Here is a 27,872-nt window from a genome sequence, read left to right as displayed (position 1 = left end):
GACTGTTAAGTTAAAAAGGGAGGTTTTTAATATCTCCCTCTCACCCCCGAGCTTTGTGCCTCGGCGGGACAAAGCCCCGCGGGGGTGGCGGGGCGAGGCGGTGGCTGCGCACGGCGGATGCGCGGCCGCGGAGCCGCCGCCCCCGCGGAGCCGCGCCGGGAGCGGAGGTGAGCGCGGCGCTGCGGCCGGGCCGCTCCGTGCTGCTGCCGCCGAGCTGCCCGGGGCGCCGGGAGAAGGGAAGGGATCGGGGCCCGGCTGTCCAGGGGCGCGGCGGGGCGGGGAGGGCAGCGGGGCCCTTCTGTGACAGGCAGATGGTTTCCCTCGAAACGGAGGCTGCGGGGGCCCGTGGAGCGGGAGGGCTGCGGGAGGAGCGTGGTGCGGTGGGCACGGGCGGAGCGGGGAAGATTCCCAGCGCTGGGGTTTTCAGCCATTTTTGCCTCAAAGACGTTTCCAGGTGCCTTGCGCCGGAGGCTGGAGCATTGGAGCATCTTTAAACGTCTGGCGTGAAGAAATCAGGCGGCTGTGCGTGTGTTAAGGGGAATTCGAGGAGGTTTTGTTTATCCGGGGGACTGGAAGTGATGCATTTTAATTAGTCTCTGGGTGAGGGGGAAAGGAGCTTTAGGAAGAGAAGCATTTTGATTAAAATTCAGCCTGTCAGCGGACAGTAAGTGATACTTGCTGCTTGTGTTTGGGTTTTTTTTTGTTGTTGTTGTTTGCTTTGGGAGCTTTTTTCCTAATTAAACTACACTGTGCAGCCGTTTAGTGAAAGGGATTCAAGGAAACAAATGAAACCTATTTGCTTCAGGTGGGAAAGACGGTGCATTTGAAGTCGGAAACCTTTTGTCTTAAGGTGCAGACAAAATATATCCAGGTTGTTCGGCAGTCTCTTATTGATTTTTCAGGCAACGCAAGAGTAGAGCCTGGAAAACACAGTTCGTGGATGAAAAGTTCTTGGCTTTTAGACCAGAGCCTTATAAATAGCATAATGAACATGGAGGGGTGGATGACGTGTTCTCCTCAAATTAAAAAGTGGATTCATTTTGTTTACAGTGACTGTTAATTAATGTTAAGGGAAAATGCAAATCAGCAAATTGATTTCTGCAGTTCGCTGCTCAATATTTCTTTCAAAAGAGAAGAACATGTCCACCCTATTCCCTCCCTGGCTCCCCCCACACGGTTTCCAGCTGGCTAGACTTCCAGCTGCCCCTAGAACCTGTGGTAGTAAACTGCAAAGCCCAACAGTAGGATCAGATGTTATTTCTAACCTGTATAGGGCTTCCCCCCCCCACCTCCATGATTTATAACTAAACTCCTTTCTTTTTGACAGGATGAAAGTGGCTGCCACTATGATAACCACCTTGCTTTGCAACATGATATTTCTGCTGGCGTTTGGATTGGCTTCAGCTTTTAGCCACAGCCCTAGGACACCCGACAGGGTTACTGAAGCAGATATTCAGAGGCTCCTCCATGGGGTTATGGAGCAGCTGGGCATTGCCAGACCCCGGGTAGAATATCCAGCACACCAGGCTATGAATCTTGTTGGTCCACAGAGCATTGAAGGTAGCTAATTTCTAATTTGAGTTATGATTAATTTATTAGTGTGCTTTGGTAGTAATTAATGTTTTGTTTATAGATGCAGAAAGAATATCCCGAGCTTAAAGACTCGTGAATCAGAATCATAGACTTCTTCACCATGTTGTTGCTTCATCTTTGTTTTAAAATCACCATCCATCTTCCACCTTCCTTAATGTAATGTTTTTGGCAGGAGTAGTGGAGTGTTTAAATGTACGTGCTTTGCAGAAAAAGTTGCGTTGTCTTGACATTGCCTGATCTCTAGTGCTTCAAAACAATGGGTTTGCTAAATTATTCCTGAGTATTATGTATAAATATATTACATATATGTTTCACATGAAACAAATATTACCTATAGAGCCCAAATTCCATGGATTTTTAAAAACATCTGCAAACCAGAAGAGATCAAGTGTTTGTGGTGCCACGTGAGAAGTGCTCCTCTCCCTGTGTCCTCAAAACCGTGTTACAGGGCTGAATGCTCTTGGGCTCAGCTTCATTTTTTTTGGCCTATACCTCTGATCTCACACAGTGTAAGTTTTCCTTGGAGTCAGTCTTTTGTAGTTATGTAAATGATTTGAAATGTTTGTCTCTAATGTTAGGATATTGGGATAACATTTGTATAGTATATTGCTATTTTAACTGAACAAACCAGCTTATATTTTGGCATGATAGCAAGAGGTTGAAGGTATGAAACTCCAAATATTACTGTTTTTGTGTGAACATCAAAACAGGATAGAACTCCTCAACCCTCCTCTCAGAATTAAATCAATCTGACACAGTGCAGTAAGACTCCACAGTTCGTAAGTCTGTGATCTCTCTTTTATCCTTATTCAGATCTACAGACTGTGCTAGCCAAACAGATACAATTGCTTTAATGGAGGCTGAGGAGAGGATTAAAGCTGAATAGGCATTTTGACCAGATAGCTGCAGACCTAGGTTTATATGTTTTCCAAAGAAACTTTGATGGACGCATGTTCTTCTGCAAATTTAAATAACAAAGACTAAGTTTAAAAGAGCATTATTTGGTCTGTACCCTTTTCTCCTTTATGAATGTTCATACATAGAGAAATTGGGACAGATGAAGTAAGTAGAACTCACTACTACTTACAGTAGAAGTGAGTAGTTTTACTCTCCATTTTCCTCTTTTCCCTAGATGTTTTTTAAAAAGCGAAACCTTAGAAAATATAAGCAAGCCTGAATCTCCGGAAAATACTTAATCTCAACTGTTTGATGTTACTTTCTAATTACAGTGGTAGCAAAATCAGACTATGCATCTCTTCGTATAAGTATCAGAAGTTTTCTAGTGGTTGTGAGATTGAAGTAATGCTAGTTTTCTAGTCATCTGTACAGTCTTCCACAAACAGCAGGTTGGACAAATATTTTTTTGTTTCTCCTTTTTTTGTTGGAGAAAAAAAATCCATCTGTGTATGTAACACAGTAAAACTGAAAGGTGATAAATCCAGTTGATTTATCATATTTAACTTTCCCCTCTTGCTCAGATGAGGACTTTCTCTTTTTCTTTTTCTCTTTTTTTCTCTTTTTCTTTTTCTCTTTTTCTTTTTCTCTTTTTCTTTTTCTCTTTTTCTTTTTTCTCTTTTTCTTTTTCTTTTTCTTTTCTTTTTCTTTTTCTTTTTCTTTTCTTTTTCTTTTCTTTTTCTTTTTCTTTTTCTTTTTCTTTTTCTTTTTCTTTTTCTTTTTCTTTTTCTTTCCCCCCAAAGCCTGCCATGGATATTTAACAGCCTGTTGAGAAATTTCTCCAAAATCAAAATGGTCTTGTGGGGTGAACGCTGTCGGTCAGTATAGAAATAGGCAAGCAAAACAGACCTTTGAATCAAACATTGCTTTTTACAGAGCATTCTGTGGTGAGTTTTTCAAATAGTAATCACTCACTCTTTCTTTGATTTCTTGTGGTGATGTGTGTCTGTGTATAGATAGATATGTCTAAAAGTATCTGATTAGAAACTTCAGTCTAAGAAAGTGTTGTTTGCAGTTTCAAGGTTAATGTGGTCTTACATCATTGAACACAATATTTTCTCATACTGGTTTTTTAAAAAAGTACATATAATTCACTGAATTTTCACCCTGAGTCTATTTCTAAATATAGACCATGAATTACAGGATAGCTAATTCATCAAAACTTGCATTTCAGTCTGAAAGAATAAGTCCATATATTTTTACATCACGTCAGTTCAAGGTTTCACATTCTGAAGCATTCACCTATGGACTTTCCATAACATAGTCACACTGTTATCACTGACTAATAATTCTGTGTGCAAGTGCTTAAAAAATTCTACATGGTAATAGAAAGAAAAACTAAGGAGGAAGGAAAGAAAGAGGTTTTACAATTATTAGATTGTGTCAAAGCAAAACATCATAAATATCATCATGGCAAAGTGGTAATTGACCACTCTTTGTGGTGTACTCTTCTGTCTTCACTGGGATTTTTTGCCTGAAAGTAATGGACAGTAAAATTCGGTATGAAATGCTTATTATTTATCAGAAATTCTGAGCTGCCAGATGTGTAGACTTCTAACCACTTCTCAGACGGCAGGTTTCAGTGACCAATGTAAAAATTTTTAAACGAGGTTCATTCCATGCCTGCATTCTCATCATTAAGGCCCTGGCTGCTCTGGAGTGTGTTTGTTTCTCATTTTGACTAGATACTGCATCTCAGCATAAAAACAATCCTCTATCAATTAGACCTTAATAGATTTAGTGTGTTGCTACAGAAGATTGTTTAACTTTACAAAAGGTTTTTGTCCGAAACAGCCCCATCAGTTTGCAAATTTGAGTGATTATTTTATTTCCCATGTTACTATTATTTCTATGAATAAGAGCTTAATAATTTAATACACAACAGAAATACTATTGCTGTTAGTTCACAAGCACATTTCCTTATGCTTATTTTCCATCTCAACTCTCTACATTTTTTCTGGTGTTAATCATTCCATTTTAACTTTAAAATGCTTAAAACCAGAGGGTGGATGTGTTGCAAGGAACTATACATGATCATTCCCATCCTTACCTTCACACCCACCTTTTCCCTTCTCTCCCCAAAAAAGTTTAGGGCTGACTTGGCTATAGAAAGTTCAGTCACAAACATGTTCTATACCAAAGAAAACTAAAAAAAAAAGTCATTTTTCAGAAAATACATTTAGTAGCATGTGCTCTCTTTTTGAAGTGATCAGATAGTTTTCTTGTTGATGTATAAAAAAAATTACAGCTTGCTAATTGAAAGAAATTTCAGCCTTTTTTGTGTGTGTTTTGTGTTGAAATCTGTAAACATGCTTTTTTTTTTTTTTTTTTTTTTTTAATCCTTAACTTTGCATTTGTCAATTTGCTGTTACTTCAAGTCAGGCTGCTAAAATAGGAGTAGCATCTAGAAAATGCCTGATAGAAAGTTTAATGTACTAGGAAATTACTGTGAAATTCAGGGAGGTGCAGATGCAGCGTGAGCTCTCTTCCTTTGCTAGGGCACTGCTGGTTAAATAGAATATGACAAATACATCCCAGAAATGGGAATTTGCTGGCTGATTCCCTCTGCTTGTGTACTGCAGCCAGCAGATGGTGCATGGCACAGCAGCACGGCAGGAACCAAACAGATCCTGCACGAGGAGGGTCAAGTGAAAATGTTTTTAGTACCTGAAAGGGATGCCTTGGCAGCAGCTGTTTTTTGCTGACCACTTAATAGATTTGTCTTTTTGTACATCCCCTGATTCCAAAAAGTGATAAACCCATATTAGCTAGTCTAATTTCTCTAATAATATTCACTCTCCTTGTTAATTCATCTTATCAGAAAGCTATATTGGAGTCACTTAGCAGCATCTATAAAAAGATGGAAAACACAGAAAAGCAAAATAAGAGTTTTTAATGAGTAGTTGTGTTTCTGTACTTGCTGTTCAGCTCATCACTAAAATACTATGCAAGCCTTACTGGACTATATTCAAGCTTTCTACAGATAAGAAAGGGGCTGCATCTATGTTAAAAGAGAACAAAAGAATAAAATAAAATGCATTCACCATTTCAAAAAACACAGAAGTTAATTTTTCTGTCTGGCAGGGCATTTGTGAAGTAGGAGACCACACTTTTTTTTCTTTCCTTTCATGTTTACAATTTTGTGCCAGTATTTAAGAGGGGTGGTTTTGTTTGTTATTGTTTGGTTTTTAGTCTATTTCCTTTTCCTGAGGAGTGGAAGGGAATAAGTGCATAATGTGAATTTCGGGCCTGTCATACCCTGCATAGGACAACAGCAAAAATCTCACTTAAACACACGGGGGCACCAGTAGCTCATCTTTAGCAGTTTATAGCGCTTAATAATTGCAAATGTGAAGTCCCATTTTCCTTTTGCAAATATTATTGCCTGCCATAAATTCACAACATTGCTTACACATAAATTACAACGGAAAGCCTCGTGTGGTTTGTTTGTTTGTGTTTGATTTAGTTGGTTTTATTTCTTAAAACCACTTCAAACGAAATGATTGTTGGTAAAGGTGCTGGCGTGACAGCCCAGAGTGAAGTCTTCAGCCTGCAGAAGAGCCTGCTGTCAACCTCAGTGACAACATTACATGATGTCTCTTAAACTGTGATTGTTTGTAGGTATAAGGAAATTTTAAAAATACAGTGCCTCTTAGGGAGGCTTTTGATCCTCCTGCAGAGACTCCTTATAGCTGCTGGAAACAGGCTGGGGTTTATTTGATTATTTTGAAAGGAAGTAAATACGTTTATTGTTTTCGAAAAGTGTAGTTACTGTTTGTCAGATTGAGATGATAAAATTCAAGAGAGTCTGGAACATTATGCAAATATGTCTACTAGCAACTGGTAATGAATGGTTTGTCAGCACGGAGTCTGTACAAATAACACTCTGCATCAAACCTACTGTTCATAAAATTATGGAGATTACTCATGCATGTTAATAGTGTCTATTTTGTTTACATTTTGCTAATAAGAAAAGTAAAGGATTTCCTATTAGTAAATAAGTGTATTACTTTGCTGTCTGTCCTGTATCATACCTGCAAGACAGGTGCTTGTTTCCTACAAGGACAGTAAAATCTCCAAATCACAAAGCTGCAAAAATTTTTGCTGATGAACTCCGTCAGTGAAACCAGTGCAGAAATGACCTTTGCACTCATTCACTTTCATGCTAACATGTGCTATGCTTGTGCCCCAATGTATTTGACTTCCTTGGGTGACTGCAAGTAATAACTGTAGGCTGTTTGGGGGTCAGTAAACACAGCAGTGTGATGGCTGCGCCCTCTTTGCTCCAGTTTGGGTGCTCTGTGCCAGAGTCTGTGCCAGCATCCTCGGGGAGCAGTGCTGGAGTGCAGGGCCAGCTGCACAGGGCAGACCTCACACAGCCAGGGAGACTGATTTCTTTGGTGTTGTGGGTTTTGGTTGGGTTTGTTGTTATTTGGTTTTTTGTTTGTTTGTTTGTTTGTTTTTTCCAATTATCTTAATAGACCAGAAAATGTGATTTTAAAATTTAATATGGTCATCTTAAGTTTTTAAGATAAAATGAAAGTGGCAAACCTACAGTTTTTTCTAAAACATTATGTCTAGATTTCTATAGATTTGACTAAAAATACCGATTTTCTTTGCAATTTATTCAAGAAATTGTAGTGTTAAGTACAACCCGAATTTGAGTATCAGGCAGTGATGCATATCATAAGAGAGGTGCCTTAGAATGTTAATTTCTGAATTTAAAAGCTAATGACGGTGCCAAAGGACAGCAGTGGCATACAGTGGATTTTCTTTATCTGAGTGATACAGCACAGGTCTGTGAAGAAACTGCACATAAAATGTTTATACGTCTAATTCCACAAACAGGAAAATGACCAGATAGTGTGACTTATATTAAGTCATATTTGGCCTGTAATATCCTTGATTTCGTACGAATTGATAAGCCATGACCAGCAGTGAATAATAAGAAAGCCAAGCTGGTGTTTGTGCTGCTGCCTGGAGGTCACACCAGGTTCCCTCAATGTGTCTCACATCTTTCCCTCTTGAGGAGCAAGGGCAGGATCCAGCAAAGGCAGTAGGTGTAACCACTATGAGCTCTGCCACAAATGAACTTTGGCAACTGCCCTTCCTTAATGCCCCAGAGCTGTAGGAGGGATGCAGGTGCTACTCCTGTGTTCTCAGTGTGCCTGGGAATATGCAGGGGAAATTCTGAAATCTAGTGTGCTTGTCAGAGAAGTCAGTCAGTGGAGAACACAAGAAGAAACGAGTATTGATCCCCATTTCTCTCTAGATCTCTGTTATTTGCAGTTGGATCTGACAGAGGAACCTATTTAGATTTAAAGCTTTGAAATCTTCTCTTGAAACATCCTTCTCTTGTGATTGCAGGCGAGTGTGCAGGCATGACATACCTCTGCTGAGGAAGGATGAAGATAAAGTGTTTCCAACTCATAAAACCTCCTACTAACCACTGTTTTGTCATACAGACTACTCCTGCTATTCGTAAAGTCATCTTTAAAAGATGTCACCAAAGGAGAAAGAGTCCCATCTCAAGCAGCTTTTGGGAAAGAAAGATGACAAGTCTTTAGGGATTTTGAATTAAGTAGATTGTCAGGTACCTAAAGATAATTAAGCAATTAGAATGGAATTTGTACCCACGTTGTTTGTTTGTTGTTTTGCTTTTTGTGGGGTTTTTTGTTTGTTTGTTTTGGTTTGGTTTTGGGGGTTTTTTACATGGTACTAGAAGGGAAAATCCAGTAGGAGAGGTAAGAAACCTGAAGAGGTGAGGGAATATGATGGCTTCTGTATTGTCTGATGATTCATAGTAACTATGTTTTCTAATATTGGCAGAAGGTATAGAGAAAATTAATATGAATCTGTAAAATTCCATCTACCACTGGAATATGGTCCCAAAGTGTTCTAAAAAATCTATGAGTGAAGATTGGCGAAATTACAATGAGCTCTTATTTTCAAAGATTTTCTTTTCCCTGCTTGTCTCTCAGGAGGAGAGTGAGAGGAGACCTCATTGCAGTTACAAATTCCTCATGAGGCGAAGAGGAGGGGCAGACACTGATTTTCCCTCCGTGGTGAGCAGAGACAGAGCCTAAGGGAATGGCCTGAGGTTGTCAAGAGGTTGGATATTAGGGAAAGGTTCTTCACCCAGAGGGTGGTTGGCCACTGGAACAGGCTCCCCAGGGCAGTGGTCAGAGAGATCAAGAAGCTGCTGGACAATGCCCTCAGGCACATGGTGTGACTCTTGGGGTGTCCTGTGCAGAGGGAGGACTCAGACTCAGTGATTTCTGCGTGTCCCTTCCAACTCAGCATGTTCTGTGATTCTGTGAGTGAGCTAGGATTTATACCTTCATTTGTTCTCAAAAATCAGCTGCATTTCCCATGCCCCTACCTGAATTTTAAATTAACTTGTAGTAAGAAAATATTTTTAAGTTTACTTGGTTCTATGAAAAGATACTTTCAAAATCTAGAGAAAGAAGAGACTCTTACTCATCTTGATTTTGGTGTTGTGCCAGGGATAGGATCTCTGGCACTCTCCAAAGGTTTCCAGAACCTTTCTCTCTGTGCTTGCCATGGTGCATGTGCTCAGCAGTGCTCTCAGCTGCAGGGATGGATGAAGAATGTTGTCAGCTGAAGAAGCTGGTTGCAGCATCAGAGAGCAGCGTTGAGCCCTCACCAGGGCTCTTCATCTCCCCACTCTTTTGCATCTTCATTGTGTGCCAGTGCTTTTATCGAAGTGCAAAAGAAGCCCCATCTTGACTGGAGCAGTTTTGCATGGCAAAGCCTCTGCTTTTGGAGTTCTGAGGTAATGCTGGCTCACCAGGGCAGAGACTGGAGCCTTCCAGCTCCGCACTGGGAATGCTCACAAGGAGGTCGTTGGGGGCAGTTGGGAAATCTGCCTTGTAGCAGCTGTCAGACAGGCATGGGAAGATTTTAAACCTGCTGGAGAACCAGCTGGGACTCCATGAGCCGTGTGCATGGAAGATGGAATTGAATGAGTATGAACAGGGAAATGAACATGAAAATTTTCTGACGTTCAATGGAGCAAAAGAGACAAAACGTGGATGTTCTGGATGTTTCTGGTGCATCCAGGCTTCGCATTAGTGGAGTGAAAGGAGTATTTTTTTCTGAATGTGTTGACATGATGGAGCATTTGGACTTCCCATGCAGCTGATGTCAAGTGAATAAAGTGCCAGTGAATAAAGTGTTCCAGTCTTCTGTTGGTACATTTACATTTATAGGATTGAAATAATGTCCTGTCCCTAATAGGATAAAGGAGGTCACTGTTTTCCTTACACTGCTGTTTCCCAGAACCACGTGCTGCAGGTGTGGTCAGTAGCAAGGTTGTGCTGTGGCAGTGACGGGAGGGTGCAATTTGGTGGCTTTGTTGTTTCTGTTTTTTCATTCTGCTGGTGTGTGGTGGCTGCAAGGCAGGATGGCACAGGGGCCCATGGCTGTGTGCTGCGTAATGCACTGTGTGTGTAAAATGGGTCAGCTTATCCACATGGTGAAGTGCAAAAGCCACTGCTCAGCTGAAGGGCAAGTTAATATATTCCATTAGAGGACTGTTCAACCAAGGCAGGCATAAGAGTTTGCTTTTTTTGCTTTGTCAGCAAGTGGGCTGCTGGATTTTTTTATTGTGTATACAATTTGAATAATAATGACATATAAGCTACTGTTATAAATTTATTGTGAGAGGCATGGGCATTACTTTGGTCCTAACCATTTCACAATAAGAGCCTTTTATACCTTAAATATTTGTACTGTTTGTAATTAAAATATTGGATAAAACTGAATTATTTGCTGAAAGCAAGGTCAGTAATTGTGCGATGTGTGTGCTTTAGAAAAGCTTTAGAAAAAATTGTCCCTCTGCAGAGAAATAGAAAATTAGTCTTTATGGTTTTAAGAAACTTTGTGTCATTAAGGAGAAGACAAGCTGACTCTGGAATCTGGGATGTCTGAGCATGTATAGCTGTAGTGTTTTTGTGTTTCTCGAGGCATGGTCTTGAATGGTTAAGGAAGTTGGCTAGGTTTGCATTTTTCCATTCTTTGTTCTCCTATGCTCTTTCTCCTTCCCTGTTCTCTTATTTAGCAGCTTGTGTGGAACAGACAAAATGTGATAATTTATAATTTTTTTCAGTTCTTCTCACTTCTGTCAGAAAAAGGGTTTTTCTGACATTTTAGTGGTAGTTCACAAAAACATTACTTGGGGGCATTCTGACAAGTTGACAAATCAGCTGAGTTACCTGCCACACACCGGGGCACCAATTTGTCAGAAAAACCCGTTTTCTGACCCAGAGACAGGGCTCCTGAGAGGCATTTCAAGGATTTTTACTCCATTTTCAGTCTCATGAGAAGGGTGAGATGGTACAGATGTTACCATGCCATCACAATCAGAAGCCAAACTATTTCTTAATTACAATACATTATAAGCGTTTTTGGCCTCTCAGCTTTTGCCACACAATACTGCTAATGATTAAGCCTATCATCTGTTAAAATACCCCACGTGGGTCTTGCTACAGTATGTTTCATAGTTCTGTTTCTCCAAAATATCTAGCTTAATTTGCAAGGTCATAATTTGAAACTTGTTTCTAGTTCAATTTCTCTCTAAAAAATGTTTGTCCTATTCCATGGCCTTTCTAGTTCACCATACTTTATCTCAAAGTTTGCGTACAGATGCACAAGGCTATGTGAGCCTTCTGTCAGGCTTCAAGAATTCTCTACAAATCCATTTCCCACAACTTCCTGTGCTTAATCAATTTCAGCAAGCAGGATAGGACTCTCTAGGATGAAGCTAGCAGAATTATAACTACAGCAGTGGGGCAGTAAAGCCTTTAGAAGGGTTAGAAAGGGTAATGAAAATGTAAATGCATTTTCTGCATTCAGGATTTTTTGAGAGTTTACATTATGGGTGGTCCTGCAAATAATAAAGAAAAGAAAAAAATAAGTTAGTGGATGGTGTCCCAGTTTAACATATAAGAGCACTGGGAGCATTCTGTCAAACCTGCCTTTCACTGGGGAGATGTTCTTTTCAAATGAGACGATGACACAACAAATGTAGATATGACAAGATGACTGGGGATGAAAGTGCAGGATAGTATGGGAAACTGACACTGAAAGGAAAAAGATGTATCTCTGATTTGTTGAGGAGACATTGTAAAAAATCTTGAAGATTTTTCCCAGTGATAAGAACAAATAGTCCAGGTTAACAAAAGATTTTGCAAAGTAGGAAGTATGGTATTACATCTCTGATTAATATGTATTTGCTCCCTTGGAAACCTTGGGCAAATGGGATAAGCTATACCAGGCTTCCCTTGCAGCTCATGTTTGCTTCAAGTTTGTACAGGTCAAGATAAGAGACGTGATTTTTGCTCAGGGAGAAGATTCCCCTGTGAATCTGTGAGGGGCTTGGACACTCTGAGACTCCAAGTATGACTCGCTCAGTAGAGGGCTTTAACTTGGGATTTATTTACTCACAGCACACACTCACGGCCTGTTTGTATTTGACATGTAGGATTGCTCCGTATATATTTGTTCCCACTGTGCTTTACACTACCAATAGATGGGTAGCAGCCGCTAAAACTTCAGTGGATTAACAGCATTTCCATTGGATGTGTTTGATCAGGGAAATATTCAATACCTACAAGAAATTAGTTGCTCTTTATGTTTCTTTTCCTTTTTTTTTTTGTCCGCCAAGAATGGAGTGGCTTTGTTGTCTGCATGGGTGGGAAACCCATACAGACAGTATTGCTCTTGCAGAGAAAAGAGCTGAAATGTATGCACTTTAAAATTTAATAATTCCAAGGATCTCTAACTGAAATCAGCTTTCAGTTTCAGGATCTCTAACTGAAAATACTTTTCTGGAATTATAATAATGGCGAGAAGCATTGTTCTTTGCTTGTTTCCCACCCTGCAACGGTTCAAGACTAATGCTAGATTACTATAAATATGCATATATTTTCAATGAGACTCAGAGCTTACTTATGCTCTTACAGTGCAGATCTTAGCCCAAGAGACCTAAATCTCTAGTTTATCCTGTAGGAATATGAAATACCTAATAATAAATGCTTACAGAAATCCTGCATGTGAAAGGAAGCTGATTGTTTTGGAGTGTTTTCTTTGCTAGTATGTGGCACAGAAAAGCCTGTTCATATAGTAAGGAGATACGGAAAAAAAAATAGGTTTATCTGGCTCATCTCTCAGTACAAGGGTGTTGTCTGTACTACTCCGGAGTTTTGATGGTCCAGCTTCAAATAATTTAACAATGATGTCTCTCATGATGCCTTTGGATAGGAAATTATGAAAAATTTCTTGGTATTTAGTTGCCTTGTTTTTTTCTTTCAGGCTCTGCCTCAAGGTTGAAGAAACTGATCTTCTGCTATTTTTGTAGCTGACTGTGTATGTTTGTCTCCCAATATTTTGACTTGGTAGCTGCAGTGTATTTAATCCTGATATGTTTCTTTAAATCAGCAATGTTATAATACCAAAACAAATGCAACTAATGAGAGTTACAATACATAATACCCCAACTTCGTATATTCATAGTGTTTCATTTTTATTATTGTAGTCTTTGTTCAGTGCACTGTTTATCAGAGTTTATAAGGAATGAGCTTTGCTGATGCTATTAAATCACTCAAGTGTGCTAAATGATGGCACCAGAGCAGGTGCTATTGTCTGCAGCTCTTTTGGAAAGAAAGAAAAAACCCTCAAATGATCCTGGACATTCATACCTAAAGGAAACAATCCTTTATATTAATATAAAAAGATTGGTTTGTAGTCAGTCAAGGGAATTCTTGGCAGTTGGTTTAAACTTACATGTATATATAGCACACTGGAGCCTGCTAAGTACCTCTGTTTTCTTTATGGATGGAGCTTTGGTGCCAAGAGGTCTGCACCACATGCAAGCACAGATAGGCTTCTATCTGATGGATTGTCCCATAGTGAACCACATTGTATACAAGATATTCAAACATGTATTGATTATGTGGTTCCGTAGTTTACAGCAGAATCATAACCTGATGCTTTTAAGTACATATATGTAATCAATCTTCATGTGAAGGAACTCAGGACAAAAGAAGTATTTTATGCTATATATTAGACATTATATTAAATTACATTAGATTAAATGTATGTTATACTTTTTTTTAACCTCATCACCATAACATTATTGTGTTACGAGTGTCATCTTTGTGTGGACTATGGACTAAATGTATAATAAAAGTTCTGAGTGGGTATAATGCTCTTCTGGTTTTATTACAAGGTCTCATGGTCAGCTACAAGCGAAACCCCCATATAACAGAGATGCAATTTTTTTTACAGGGGTAGTTTTATGTTTGTTATGTATCTGTAAAACTTTTCTGCAACACTGCATTACAGAATAAGAGACTTGTACTTGAGGGGGAAAATTAGCACATTGATTAGATTTTAGTCCATTGTGTAAATAAAATGGAAATATGTGTGCTTATAGACTAACTTGCTTCTGGTGCTATAATGCCAACATCCAACTGATCATTTGCAAAATTAATTTGCAAAATTTGCCTCAACTGCCACTTCTAAATGTAGAAATGAATACAAAATTTGAATTTTGTATTTGAGTGCCTTCTGTTAGCAATTTTTGCAAGTGATTATGTTAGCTTACAATGTTTGGCTGTATAAAAGATGATTTAGGCTAGTAATTTTTATTTGTAATTTGGGACAGGAGTACTTGAATGATTCTTTCGGGGTAACTTTCATGTTCAGAAGCTTGATTCAGGTCTTCTGGATTTATGAAAAACATATAAATTTAAAGTAAGACTACTTGGTGATAATATGGTGATTTTGCTATTTACCCAAGCAGTTGTGTCTGTGTTCACTCTTCAACTCATATTTTCCAATTGTTCAAATTCCTTCTCCTCTCAAGTCATTGTTAGTAGAATTTATATGTTGACTGTATGTTGTTATCCCTCATTATATAGGGTTTTAAAAAAATACTGCTTTGCTGTCACACAACCATCTCCATTGCTGCAGTGTGTGTGGTGACTGTCTTTGTCAGGGAAACAGAACATGCTTGAAAGTTTTTATTTGTCTGAAATTCAAAAGAATAGTGTACAATAGTATTTGAAAAACTCCACAAGCAGCTGGGGTTTAGCCTGTGAATGCATTTGGCCAGTAAGGCATGCAGAAAGGGTCTGGAACAGATAATCATTTGTAGAGAGGCATAGTGAGAGAGTGGCCTTGGGGTTGGTTCCCAAATCTTTAGTGGAAGACCCTACTTGCCAGAGGCAGCTGAGGTGTGTGGGAGGTGGCCACAGCACACCAGTTTTGGGTGCAGTTGCCCAAGCAGAGCAGGCCCACTGTTGTGTCCCCTGAGTCAGAAAATCTGCTGCCCACTGCTGCTGTAACCCTGCAGTGATGGTGCTCTTTTCCCACAGGGAATACCTTTTAGTGTATGGAAAGATGTGGAGTCACTGACTGGGATGCTTTGTAACACGCTGACTACTGTAGAGGTACATGTGAACAAGAATTCCCATCAACAGCAGGGGCTCTTCACCACTTTCCATCATTGCAACAGGAAATGCAAATTTACAATGAAGAATTGGTTTAATATAAAAATAATTTTCCTAGGTGTTTCCAAACTGAATTTGCTAGAATACCCTGGGTCCCCAGAGACCTTAATATCTTAAGCCCCCTTGGGACTTAATCTATTAATGTATTTCTAGGCTGTGCAGGTAGTATTTCTTTCTACAGTGTCACTAACATTGCCTTCCTGCCACGATGCTGTCTTGCCATATCTTCTATTGTTTGTTGCTATAATGAACATTAATAGTACCAGTGACTGAAGATGATTAGCTTTAAATGTATCAGATTTCATTATTTATTTTTCTTTGCATTTTCTTGCTTAAAACTTTCATAGTTAGGAAAAAAACAAGCATAAGACTAATAATGTGTGGCCAGTTTTGTTTCCTAGTTTCATTTTTAATTATCTAAGTTACTGGATTTAGGTCTCATGGTCATGTTTCTAAAAGAGATGCTTGATTGGATTTGTCTCTAAAGCTATTATAGATATATAGAGTTTGTATTTTAAATTGAAGTCCAGATTACTTGCACCAGCTAAAGTACTTACACTTGTAATCTTGTAAAAAAACTGCATAAATTGTCTTTGCTAGGTGGTGCGCATGAGGGTCTGCAGCACTTGGGTCCTTATGGCAATATCCCCAACATCGTGGCTGAGCTGACAGGAGATAACGTACCAAAGGACTTCAGCGAAGATCAAGGATATCCTGACCCTCCAAATCCCTGCCCTATTGGGAAAACAGGTAATTCAGCTGTAGCCTTGGTACCTCTGTCTACACTCTACATATCTTTCAGCACTGTACAACCCGTGATCAGAAATTAGGGTGTTTTTCATTCTCTGCCCCAGGAGAGCAACTCTTGAGAAACTGGGTGTTGTAGTGTTTCAGATGAGGTGTTTTTTAATTTTATTTTATTACTGTGTGCACCTCCTGTATTGTTGTGTGATGCTGGAGAAGGTCACATGGAAGAAATCATCTTGACCTCAGAGTAGAAGATAGTTAGATTTATGAGAGCATCATGCTCCTGAGGGAGTTCATTTTTAAGATGGCCCCTGAAAAAAGTTATTTTGCACAGAGGAGATTTACCCTTATTTTAGAGACTTTCATTGTGCCAAGAGGAATGAAACTGTCTGCCCTGATCTCCAACCCAGACCATGAGTCAATATTTAAGATACCTTGGCTCCAATCCATGTGTCTTTATAGCTCACTGAGGGTGCATCTGTGCCAAGAAAAGGAGAAGCACACGGCTGTACCCCAAGGCAGTGCAGGCAGGCTGGCCCTGGCAGAGGGGCAGCACAGCCTTGGAGAGCCAGAGGACGTTCAGGGTGTCCCTCAGCCTGCAGCCACACAGATACTGACCCCTGCCTGTCCTGATACAAACATACCCTGGGAGAATGGATCTCTTTCCTGGTATTTGAACCAAGGAATGACTTCCAGTACTGCAAGCAGTAGTAAAACACCCATTGGCTGCCTTGAGAACTGGGAATGAGCATTCTATTTTTCTCTCATTTTTTATTTGTGAGCTAAGAGATCCTTTCAAAATGTTTTCTGTTTAGTCTTCTTTTATGTTATTTGGATAATGTGGAACAGTTGTCTGTATTCTTATTTAAAATATTCTACCTAGCTTAGAATTCATCAAAAAATAATATTTGTTATGAAAAGTTTTGTGAAGTGTTTTTGCATTTCATTCAAAATTTTGACAAAATTTCAAATAGTCCTTCCTTCCTGTTATCTATTACAGCCCATTTGGTGATTATGTCTTCATCTCTTGTGAAAAAAATACCTCATCTTCCAATTTGTTCACTATAGCTGTTGTCTGACAAGTAGCAAATGATGGGTTTAGATTTTCTCTCACACACAAGCACACACACAGACTTTCGATCTTCCATGCTTGCCTATTAGACTTCTGTTCATGATTATATAAATAAATTAAAACCTGGCATTCAGGGAAATGCCTTTAAAAATCCCTTCAATTTTTCTTTCTTAGGTGAAATAAAAGTTGTTAGCTCAGCTAATACAGCTAGATCTGAACACGGGGAGAATTTGCTGGGAAGTGCTGCCTGCTCAGATAAATGGCTCTGTCATAGGTATGCTGTGAGTGAAGATAGTATCTGCTAGGATTAGAGTAAAATGTTTTTCAGAGCCTTAAATGGAAATTCAAGTGGTGACTGCATTATGCATACAAATTACCAGAGGCCTTCCTCAATCAGGTCTGTGGATTTGCTTAATGGAAAACAATTTTTCCAGTCACTGTCTACATATGCACATTCCACAGCAGGAATACATAAGCCTGGAGCACTTGAGTTGAAGACTTTTGGATTAGCAGTCATAGAGGACACCCATGTATCCAGCTGCCCTTTGTGTTTTCTACCAGAAGACACAAATGCTCTGAGGTCAACTACACTTCTGTTGTCACCTGTCTCTCTCTTCATATAACCTTGTCCCTGATGAGACAAATGATTTCTAAGTGTTTTAATAGTTTCTGAGTTAGTTAGCCAGTATGAAGAGTTTTCCCCTGCTTTCTCTTGGCAGTTTTATTTTTTCCCAATCCCAGTGAGAAAAGAGAAGGCTGGATCTGTTGAACTCAGAATAACCTCCTCAAGGTCATTGAATTAACTCAGTTTTAACTCAAGTCTTCACTGTTTCCCACATCTGAGGGGAAAAGATGATCCATCTGCAGATCTTTTTACATGATGACACACAAGGACAGAAGGGAAAGTCCACAGGTGTGTGCTCTGGAGTGCCTGTGCTCTGCCAGATGTTTGAATGCCCAGCATCATGCCCTGGCTGGTAGGATCTCCTTGGGTGTGTCTGAGAGGAACTTGGACTGCAAGATCCCCATACTGGCAAAGCACTGGGAGCTCCAGGGGCAGACTCTATTCAAAAAGCTACTCTGGCCTCAAGTTGCTGAAACTTTGTTTAAGCTAAATATGATTCATTTTGGTAAAACACCGGAGTTGATTTTTAAAGGGATACTATCTCGATGTGACACTGTCTACAAAAGCATCCATTGTGGTTAAAGGAGGTTTTTGGACCAATCAGATTAGTTACCAATCTACAGAAATGTCTACATCATAAAACTTCTGCTACATAGCATTTTTATGAGATCTTACAATGCAGAAATAATTTTCAGCCAGTTTGAACAAAGTAGCAAACCAGAAATGGAGCTCCAGGAAGAGCTACTCAGTGAAAGAAATTCTGTCCCTCTCACAGCACTGTTTCACCATGATCTTCAAACGTATTGCCTTACCAATTTCTAAAACTACTTGTGAACATTTAAAAAAGAAAAGAATATCCATTTTGAACCAGAACAGGATGCAGTTCTAGGTAAAATCAAATGGAATAATTAAAAGAAAAACATAAAGGAGGGAAAGAGCTTTGAAAATAAATTCCTTCGATTTTCATTAAGCTGTTAGGATTTGGGTTTTTTAAAAATATATTCTGACAAATATGTTTCAAAAGAAAAATAAACCTGGTATTTTCTAGTCATCCAGTTCTTTATGATTTTTTTAACTGCATGGTTGCATTTAAGAAGTTTGCTGACTAATGTGGCACATACTGTGTGTTTCAAAGCTACTAAACACCCAGTGCTTTATTTTGCAGTTGATGATGGATGTCTAGAAAACACCCCAGACACAGCAGAGTTCAGCAGGGAATATCAACTGCACCAACACCTTTTTGATCCAGAGCATGACTATCCCAACAGGGGCAAGTGGGTGAGTACATGCTTCTTGCTTATTTTTGTTGCATGTCAAACTGGGTATTGTCTGCTGTGTGGGACACTATGAAATCATGAGGACAATATTGTCCTTAATGCTGTAAAAATTATCACCCTGAGGGAAACTCCTCAAAAAAGGTGAACTTGCCCTGAAAAATAGAAATAGTGCTTGTGATTCATAAACACCCCAGAAAAACAGAAAGTAGACATCCTTGTTCTATTACCTGTCCCAAAGCATGATAGCTTGATAAATGCAAAAAAATCCCCACATTTCAAACTACATGTAGCCAAAGTTAGTGAACATGTAGCCAAAATTAGTGCAGATCTTAAGATTTCAAAATATCAGATGGCACTCATCTGAAAGAATATTCAGGTTCAGTGACTATTCTCTGTTCAGCTACATACATAAAAAATAGAAAGAAAATACAGACAGACAGAGCTCAGCAGCTTAAAACACTTTAAAAGAATTGAGGATCAGACAACTTGCATTAAGAAATCCTCCTCACCTTTAGGATTTTGGAGGACTTGATGCTGCTTCTTCCTCTAGTCAGGTTATGAGCTGTATTCTGTCGAAGACCTGTTTGACACATCACATATAATAAACACAGTGAGCTATACTAAGAGCAAAAATCTTGCTCGGAGGATACAAGGACTTTAATAAGCAGCTAGACTATTTCTGCAGGCTAGAGACTCCAAAGAAAGCTCTGCCACTTAATCTTGGATTACATCAGTTAAAATGTCCAATCCCAAATCCATTTTCAGGCGCCAGGAAAACAATAACAATGATCATAATTTATGCTTGTAGAGCAAATAATGAAATCTCATTTTACATTGTTAAAATGCTTCACTTAAGATTGCACTAAACCAGTGCTCTGTAAGCATATATCGATAAATGGACATGTTTGGCAGTCTCTTCTGCTGCTGTAATTTTGAGACAATGATTCATCTTCACAATCAAACCAGTGTAAGATTTATAGTCTTAATTACTTATGCGAATGCTAAATTTCTGGAGAGAATCATGCCAAAAATCCAAATTCTGGAAACTTGTTGCATTCTAAGTAATTACCATCAAAGGTTTTCATTTAAAAACACCAGATGGTGAACTTATTTATGCCAGATAAGGCTGTTAGTTTTCTTACTAGTCATGAATACTTCACTTTCATAATGCCATTTTGAATACTACAAAAGCACTTCTGTAAATCTTTGGCCTATAGCCATATTTCAGAATCAAGCAATACATATACTGTGTTGTCATCAGCAACATATATACTTAATAAATGATAGCAAATCATTAGTGACTCCTGGGCTTTTTTTGTATGTCCATCCATCACTACTAATCCAGGGGAAAAAGCTGCTCATGTATGGATTAAAATACTCTTAGGTACTAAACAATAATCATATCTAGCAACTTAGCCAACTCCAGATCCTTTTAATTAGAGATGAAACAGCTGGTCATGTGCAGGAGCAAGTCTTCTGCCCCATCCAGGAGAATAGCCCAGATCATCTCCTACTTGCATATGGTAAAAAGATAAATAAAGTGGTATCTTTTTGTGGCTGGGTTTGTTATTTTTAATTCTTGGGGAAAATCAGGTAAGTGCTCTGAAAAGTAGCTGTTCGAGACCTTACAAAGCAGAGCTGAATCACATCTCTCTGAAGAGATCACATCTCTTAGGGCACTCACTGTTGTCTGCATTAAGTTGTAAATAACCAACACAAGCTGGCTGTGGGTTGCCCAGTGGGTAGCTGTGTGCATCCCCATCCTCCAGCTGCCCCTAGCACCTAAAATTCCCCCTGCCCACAGTTTGTTCCTGCTTCTCCTGTTGAAGAGCCTGGGACCCCGTGCCCAGGGGCTGTGATGGCTCTGTGCTTACAGACTGTGTTTCCACCAGCTCTTGCAAGCTGAGTGGGCACCAGGCTGTCATGACCAGCTGCAGCCCTTGCAGCCAATGTCTCCTGGACCCATGGAGGCTGGCATGTGCTCTCAGCTCTTGGAGGAGCTTCTCCTCAGCCTTTTCCTATCACTGTGCGGTTGAGGAAGTGTTACAGCTCCCAGTGACTTGTCCTTTCCAGGAGCCAACATGCTTAGTGTAACCACAGAAAAACCCAGATTACATTAGCAGGTCAGAAAAAAAGGACCAACTTGTTCTACTGGGACAGAAACAGATTGGTTGGTTGGCGTGTTTTGGTGACAGACAGTCATGGTTGCAAAGCTCTGGGACCTCTGCAGTATCCTGACAGACACATTTTATAAAGGTCAAGCAAATTTAGAAGCTGTCTTTGTGCAGGAAAGTGTAGGGTTATGGAGATGCTAAACATTATGTGTAAATACTGCTAATACATCTCCAGATACAAATATATAAATCATAATAAATATATACTGGGTTAGGAGTGGGAAGAAAGGGGAAGATTTTTTTCTGTCTTTGGGACAACTCCATATATCAATATGCTGGCCTGTGAGAAGTCTCTGGAACAGGCTCTGTTTATACAGTGAGATCCACGGCTTATACTCTCCTCCCCTCTCCTCATGTGTGGAAAACATAGAGGGGACAGCAGAAATAGTAGGAAGAATGACTTTTGGAGTTTTGTATTTCTGTGTACCACTGTAGTTTCTAAGATTTTAGGGTTTTTTCCCTAGTTCAGACTTCTCTTTAAAGGACACAGACACTTTTTGAGTGTGCCTGTCTTGCATGTTGCAGATTGGCTCTTCAGATGGTTTGAAGAAGTGTTGGCATCCAGAAAAAAGACTTGCACAAAGATTATTTACAATCAAATCTGAAAACTTATTACATATTTTGTTGGTTGAAAGCATTTTAACTTCTGATTTTTTTTCACCCAAATCCCAGCCTGTAGTACTTTAATCCAAGTACCAAGAGGATGCAATGGAAGCTCCAGGAGTGAGGGAAAAGTAAAAAAATCACATGCAGCATGTCTCTACATGAGGTGTATCTTTAACTGAAGAAAAGTCTGTGTCTTCATTGTTAACAACCTCTCAGTGAAGGATGGACACTTCCTGGGCAGATTTTAGTGGCTGATGAGGTCAGGCCATTACACAGTGGAACATATTTTCAGCATTGCTATTATCATACAAATATGTTCTTAGCTCATGCTCCACAACCATATTTGCTTTGTACTCCACATAATGCTACAGTAGTACTTAGGGTCTTAAAACATTCTCAGACTAAACAAAATACGGTTTCCTTGAGCAGGAAAAGTTCAATTGTCAGGAATTCTTCAGAATGACACAAATGCTAGCTCCAGTAGTCCATTAAATTCCTTCTATTTCAGAAACACCCTTTTTCCACTCATGAAAATATGAGGTCAAATACTTTACAAACAGAAGCTTTGATGGTGCTTTCTTTCCTAAGGAGAGTAATTCATGCATCCTTGAGTTTCTTTAAAATGTTAAATTTAAGTTTTCCTGAAGTGAGTTCACATAAATGACTAGCCAAGAATGGCCCCCTTGGCCAGCTTCATCTCTGTTCCCTTTTGAACAGCTCAGACAAAATAACTGAGGTTGGACAAGCAATAGGCCTTGTGAATTTGAGGTTTAATGAACACAAGAAGTACAAAACAGACAATTTTGGCAGATTTCATTGTAACACTTGAAAATGTTTGTTTTTTCTCATATCAAGGCTGCAGAGAGAGTTGGAAGTGTTTGGTGAATTTGTCTCGTGCTAGAATTACACTTTCTATTTATATAATCAATGTTAGGTCAGTTGTTTATAGCAGAATTAATGGCCTTGTTTATATAGTCTTCTCTTTTATACATGTAATTCTTCTTTCCTTCCATTTTCAGGTTAGGGTTTGGTTTTGGTTTTTCTTCATAACACAGAATTGAAACAAAATGTGTTGAACATGTGTGTGTTATTCCAGAGTTTATTAGAATTCACTACTTATAAGAAATACAACAATATGTGGATGCACTTATGTAAACTATGGTCAGAGGGGGTTTTTTGTGTTGGTTTTTTTTTTTCTTTTCTCATCATCATAACTTTCTCTTCTGCCAAGATGTTTCTGGCAGTTTTTAAAAGGTTTGCCATTAAAAATGTTATAGACCAAATGGTTTTTAGAAACTTTATTGAGGGCACTACTTAAACAAAGGAGGAGCTGGCACGCTGAACTCCTTTCAGCAGAACTTTGCACTGGGAAGTGTTGATATCTGGAAGGGAATAAGCAAAGACAACAAAACAGTAGGAATGACGCCTATTTCTGTTTTTAAAAGGAATTGGAAAATCCCTTGTAAAGCAAGTATTTTTGCTCCTCTTCTTGTGTCACCTCAAACGTATAGAAAGATACACCAGAGGCAGGACTCCTGCTTCCTCTCTCTCCCATTCTTATTTTTCTTTTTCCTTCTGACTTTCCTTTAAAAAAAAAAAAAAAAAAAAAAAGAGAGAGAGAGAGAGAAAAAGTATTTATGTATTTATACCGTGCATCACATGATGGGGAACATCCAGACTATACAGCACGTACTTGAAGCACTTATTGCCTTAACACGGGGGATAACATCGTGGAAAATTACAGGCTTTTAAACTGTTGATAAGGCTATGACTGCTCCTGAAGAACTGCAAATACTAATAGGAATACACTAATAATTATTTGTGGTTTATTTCTCCCATAAAAATACCCACTCCTCTAGACTTGATAATATTTAATAGCAGAAGTAGTATTTTAATAGAAGAGTGTAATGGATTTGATGGCTGTGTTGTTTTGTTTTTTTTCCTCCCTTCCAGAGCAAGAGTTTACTCTTTGAGAAAATCAATGGTGGTCCAAAAAGAAGAAAGAGGGTAACTATTGGTATATTTCATAGAACCTATATAATCTAGAGACCTAATAAAAATTAAAGCCATATTGTTAAAATGATGACATAGACTGATCCATTCATATTATACTTTAGATTATGTGTAGAGTCAGGGACTCTCTGTGCTAAACTACTATTGCCAGCTTCAGGACTGAACACCAGGTACAAGATTTATTTTTCAAAATAGCCTCTTACTTTCAGAAGATACACATTAAGTGTAGAACATTATAAAACTTCATATTACCTGTCTTTTAAAATCGATCCTATTTGCTTAAAGCCATTTAAAATTATTTAAATATCTCTAAAACACAATTTGAAATTTCATGCTAAAAATATTAGTAAATTTAGTTACCACTATTTATGTGTATGAATACATTTTTGAGTGTAAATAACACTAGAGGTGATTCTTTATCTGATCTACCTCAAATGAAACTCCTATCTCTTTGTCCCACTTGCTTGAAAGAAAGACAAAAATGAAAGGGTTCTCATTGTTCTGCTGCCATAACAAGGAAGGCAACCTTCATAAAGAGATTCTGCACAGTCTGCCTCACTACTCTCTTTTTTGGTAACAGCCTTTCTTTTATTAAAAAAAAAATAACTTTCAGGAAGAGTCAAAGTCTTTAGCTTTGCTGCTGGTGTATTATTTTTACAAAAAGGAAAAGTCTAGCTCTCTGCCAGAAAGTAGCTTTTTATATTTTAAATGAAGTAAATTTAATTTAAAATAACAAGCATAAGCGAAAATTATTTATTAACTCTCAAACTTTAGGTCTTAGCTAGAAAGTGAGAAGATGAGTTGATTTCTTCCTGATTCAAACATCACTTGCAGTTGACACTTCAGCCATAAGTTAATGATCTGAACTGAGCTGAGCATCTGCTTCATGCTTACATTTGATTTTTCAGTTTGTTAGCTGAAAGGTAAAAAAGGGTAGGCACTTGACTTTGTTTTTATGCAAGTAGAATTCACTCTGGAAATAGTTCAGCAGAATATTTATTAATAGCTAGAACAGCATGTTAAAGTAGAATTCATACAACATATACGTAGGGGAAAAAAAGACAAAAATAACATTTTCTTTCTGTGAGCTGGTTGACAGAATTGGATACAAAAGAAGTACTTGACAGTTAGGTGGCCAGGGCTAGCCCAGAATTTTGAAGGTGAATTGCTTTATAGTAGACTTATTTTCCTAGCACTGACATGTCACTTAATGCTAAATTCCTTAGAATTAAAATTATTTTAGGGTAATACTGTAATGATTACTAATGCTTTAATGAACAATTCAGAATTTCCACTTTATCAGCAGAGGAGTAACCTAGAACTGTCAGCAGCAGTGTGTTTTTCTAGAAATCAAAAAGTCCACTGGATTCCCATCCTGCCTTTTGTGCTCCCTGCCACTCCTCCATTCCTTTCTGCAGAGACATGGGTTTGGGATCTGGCAACAGATGGATTTTTTTGCATCTGAATGTGCACATGTGAGGTAAAACAAGTCCTCTGTAACAGTGTAACTAGTAACCCTGTTGTGTCTGTACAGGGCTCTGAAACTGTCACAGAGGCACTCCTGTAGTCTAGAAAACCTCATCCTCGAAGCTTATGTGTATATTCCTATATTTAGATGTACCTCTATGCACACCTGCACGCATGCATGCACATCATCAGTGTGTACAGCAAAGGGATGTTGTTCACTGTTTGCTCTGTGTTAGCTTCTCTACAGCACTCACACGGCGAGACAAGGAGCTTTACAATGACAGCTAATTTTAATTAGCAAGTCTTCCCTTTCTCAAAACTCTGTGCTTGCAGACAGCCCTGTCCAGAAGTGTCAGGACCACTTCTGTGATCACTAAGTTGCCATGCGCTCAGAGCTGTGTACAAAGGTGCTCAAGAACTTGCATTGCTTTGAATTCTGCACAGCTGCATAGGATTAAACATATTTCAGTCAAATCAGCCAAAGTGTTTTGCATTACATTTTGTGTTTTCTTTTGTTGGTTAACATGGATTCAGAATTTTGTGTAGTCTCATTTTCTTCTATTTTATTTCAAAAAGCAGCAAGGAAGTACCATTCCAAAGAAAAGACCAATTACTATTCCTAGGAATCTTCAAATAATTCCTAGAAGTTTATGCAACAGTTGAATTTCACTAAATTAACATTAAACAGAACTTCCTTAAACAAACACAAACAAATAATTTACATACATCTTATTTTTAACAATTTAAAGCATTTGAGTTAGTTTCTTTTCAAAGATTTTTCCACATTCCTTTCTTGTTCTTAATATTTTTATATTTTCACTTGCAGCAAGCAAAACACCCAAAACCCAACAGAAGTAAGCAAAAGGGCTGCTCTGTGCTATAGCTAAGTATTAATGATAGCATCCACAATTCTGGAGAAACTTAGGGGCTTAAACATGAAGACAGATAAACCCCAAATGTTTTCCAGAGATTTGACAAAAACTTGGGATAGCTGAAAATAAATATTTCATGCCCATTCTGAATGCCTTTTTTTTTTTTTTTTTTTTTTTTTTTTTTTTTAATTCTCAAGTTTTAATGAAAGAAGCACAGAAATATCTCAAGTAAAGTAATTTCTGTGACAGTCAGCCTGAGACGAAACAAGAGATACTGGAAAATTCTCATTGCTCCAAAGTTTGTCCTTAGGCAAACAGTTGTTTTTATTGACATCAAAAACCTTCATGCTAGAATTTTTGACTGTATCTGTGTGAAGGAGACAACATAAACTTGAATTTTGCTTACACTGGAGCTGTAACAGGCCAGAAAGCAGGTGTAAATGATACTTTATACTGAAGCTCCACTGAACTGCTTGCCACTTGTAAATATAGTAAATGCATTTTACTTCATTGGTACAGAAAAATTCAAGCACAGGCTCCATCTATGATCTACTAGCTGGATCTGTTCATCTTCAGCCTCACATTGTGCTGCTTGCATGGTGCAAAGTGAAGTTAAACCCTCTCCAGGAATCTTCTTTCCAGCATTCCCTTCTTCTGGCAGTGCTACGAGAGCCATTTTCTATGCCAAAACCTTGTTTGGCTCTGCTCCTTTGCCAGCAGTTTTTTATCTCGGCATCAAGAGAGGAAGCAAGGAGGGGTTTCCTGGAGAGGAGACAGGCTGAACAAGAGGCTTTGTAAATGGTATTGTGGTCTCTAATTCACATCCCAGCACAGTGTCCATCAGGGACCAGTGATTTAAGCTGAAACTTACCTGTACTTCTCTAACAAGTTCTGTCCTGCCTCAAGAATTAGGGAGTTAGAATTGCTGCTGCTTCTCTGCTGAGCTGAGGAAAGGAGTGGTGGAGCAAAAAGGTAGTGTTTTATTCAGATTGTTCTGTATTCCTGATAGTCCTCCTTCACTTGTATTCCTTTCAGTGGATTGAATTAAAGTCTTGTGCCAAAAAAAAACAAATTAGAAACAAAACACTGATTGACTTCTAGATTTAATCCCTGGAAGCAATTTCTTTCCAAGTCTGTAAATATCTGACAGATAAGAAATACATAAATATGCTCATCAACCCTGGCTACCTTTTATCTGTTTCCCTGTTTCTAATAAGCTTAAATAATTTCAAACTTTTTCAGAGTGTGAACCCGTATCTGCAAGGACAGCGACTGGATAATGTTGTAGCAAAGAAGTCTGTTCCACAATTTTCAGATGAAGACAAAGATCCTAAATAAGTGCAATAAAAATGAAAGATAAAAACTCATGCCATCTTCTAGATCATGATATTGCTTATATATAATCATCTATTAAAATCCTTGTGAATGGCAGCATGCTTGTTATTTATATAATTGTAGATGAAAACCAGCTGTATTTATAACAGCATGTTCTCCTAGATGATAAAAGTATGGTTCTGCTTTTTGTTAAATTACGGTGAAAGGACATTTCTGTTGTTTTTATTTTAGTCACGGAGCAAACTTTAAAAATGTTAGTCATTTTGATAGCTAATGTGAGGTAAATGGTCCTAATGAGAAGCTTGTAAATAGGAAGATGAAAAAAAAAAAAGCCAAGTATGACTCCAACATTTAATCTTAAATGTTACTATGTTTGACACATGAAAATTATAGTTTTATGTTTTGTTCACAAATATTGTTACTTAGCAAAGACAAAGTATTTATTTTACGCAGAGAATTTTGGCTTTTGGTCCATTTTAATAAACATTTAAGCAATCTACAAGGTTTGCAAAGTGACATTTTCCAAAATATTTCAGAGGCTCGTTTATCTCTGTTATTGCTGTGCAAATTTAAAAATTAAAGAACTGCTTTTTGACTATAA

The 27,872-nt window shown here is 38.5% G+C and overlaps 1 protein-coding gene across 3 annotated transcripts; it reads left to right on the top strand.

Annotated features, from left to right (window-relative positions):
* Positions 1-122: 122 nt before the first annotated feature.
* On the top strand, positions 123-27,872 carry SCG5 (secretogranin V). 3 transcript variants are annotated; one of them, XM_066321429.1, is made up of 6 exons: positions 123-167; positions 1,328-1,560; positions 15,684-15,833; positions 18,693-18,805; positions 23,538-23,591; positions 27,179-27,872. In XM_066321429.1, exons 2-6 carry the CDS (start codon positions 1,329-1,331, stop codon positions 27,272-27,274), a joined length of 645 nt encoding a protein of 214 aa, XP_066177526.1. In that variant the 5' UTR covers positions 123-167; position 1,328; the 3' UTR covers positions 27,275-27,872. The 3 variants fall into 3 exon arrangements, with proteins under 3 accessions (XP_066177526.1, XP_066177528.1, XP_066177529.1); XM_066321431.1 differs by lacking the exon at positions 123-167 and adding an exon at positions 391-522; XM_066321432.1 differs by lacking the exons at positions 123-167; positions 23,538-23,591 and adding an exon at positions 391-522.

This window comes from Sylvia atricapilla, chromosome 6 (genome assembly GCF_009819655.1).
Source record: "Sylvia atricapilla isolate bSylAtr1 chromosome 6, bSylAtr1.pri, whole genome shotgun sequence".
Lineage (NCBI taxonomy): Eukaryota > Metazoa > Chordata > Aves > Passeriformes > Sylviidae > Sylvia > Sylvia atricapilla.
Note: the sequence above shows the minus strand (reverse complement) of the source record. Positions and strands in the feature narration are given on the sequence as shown.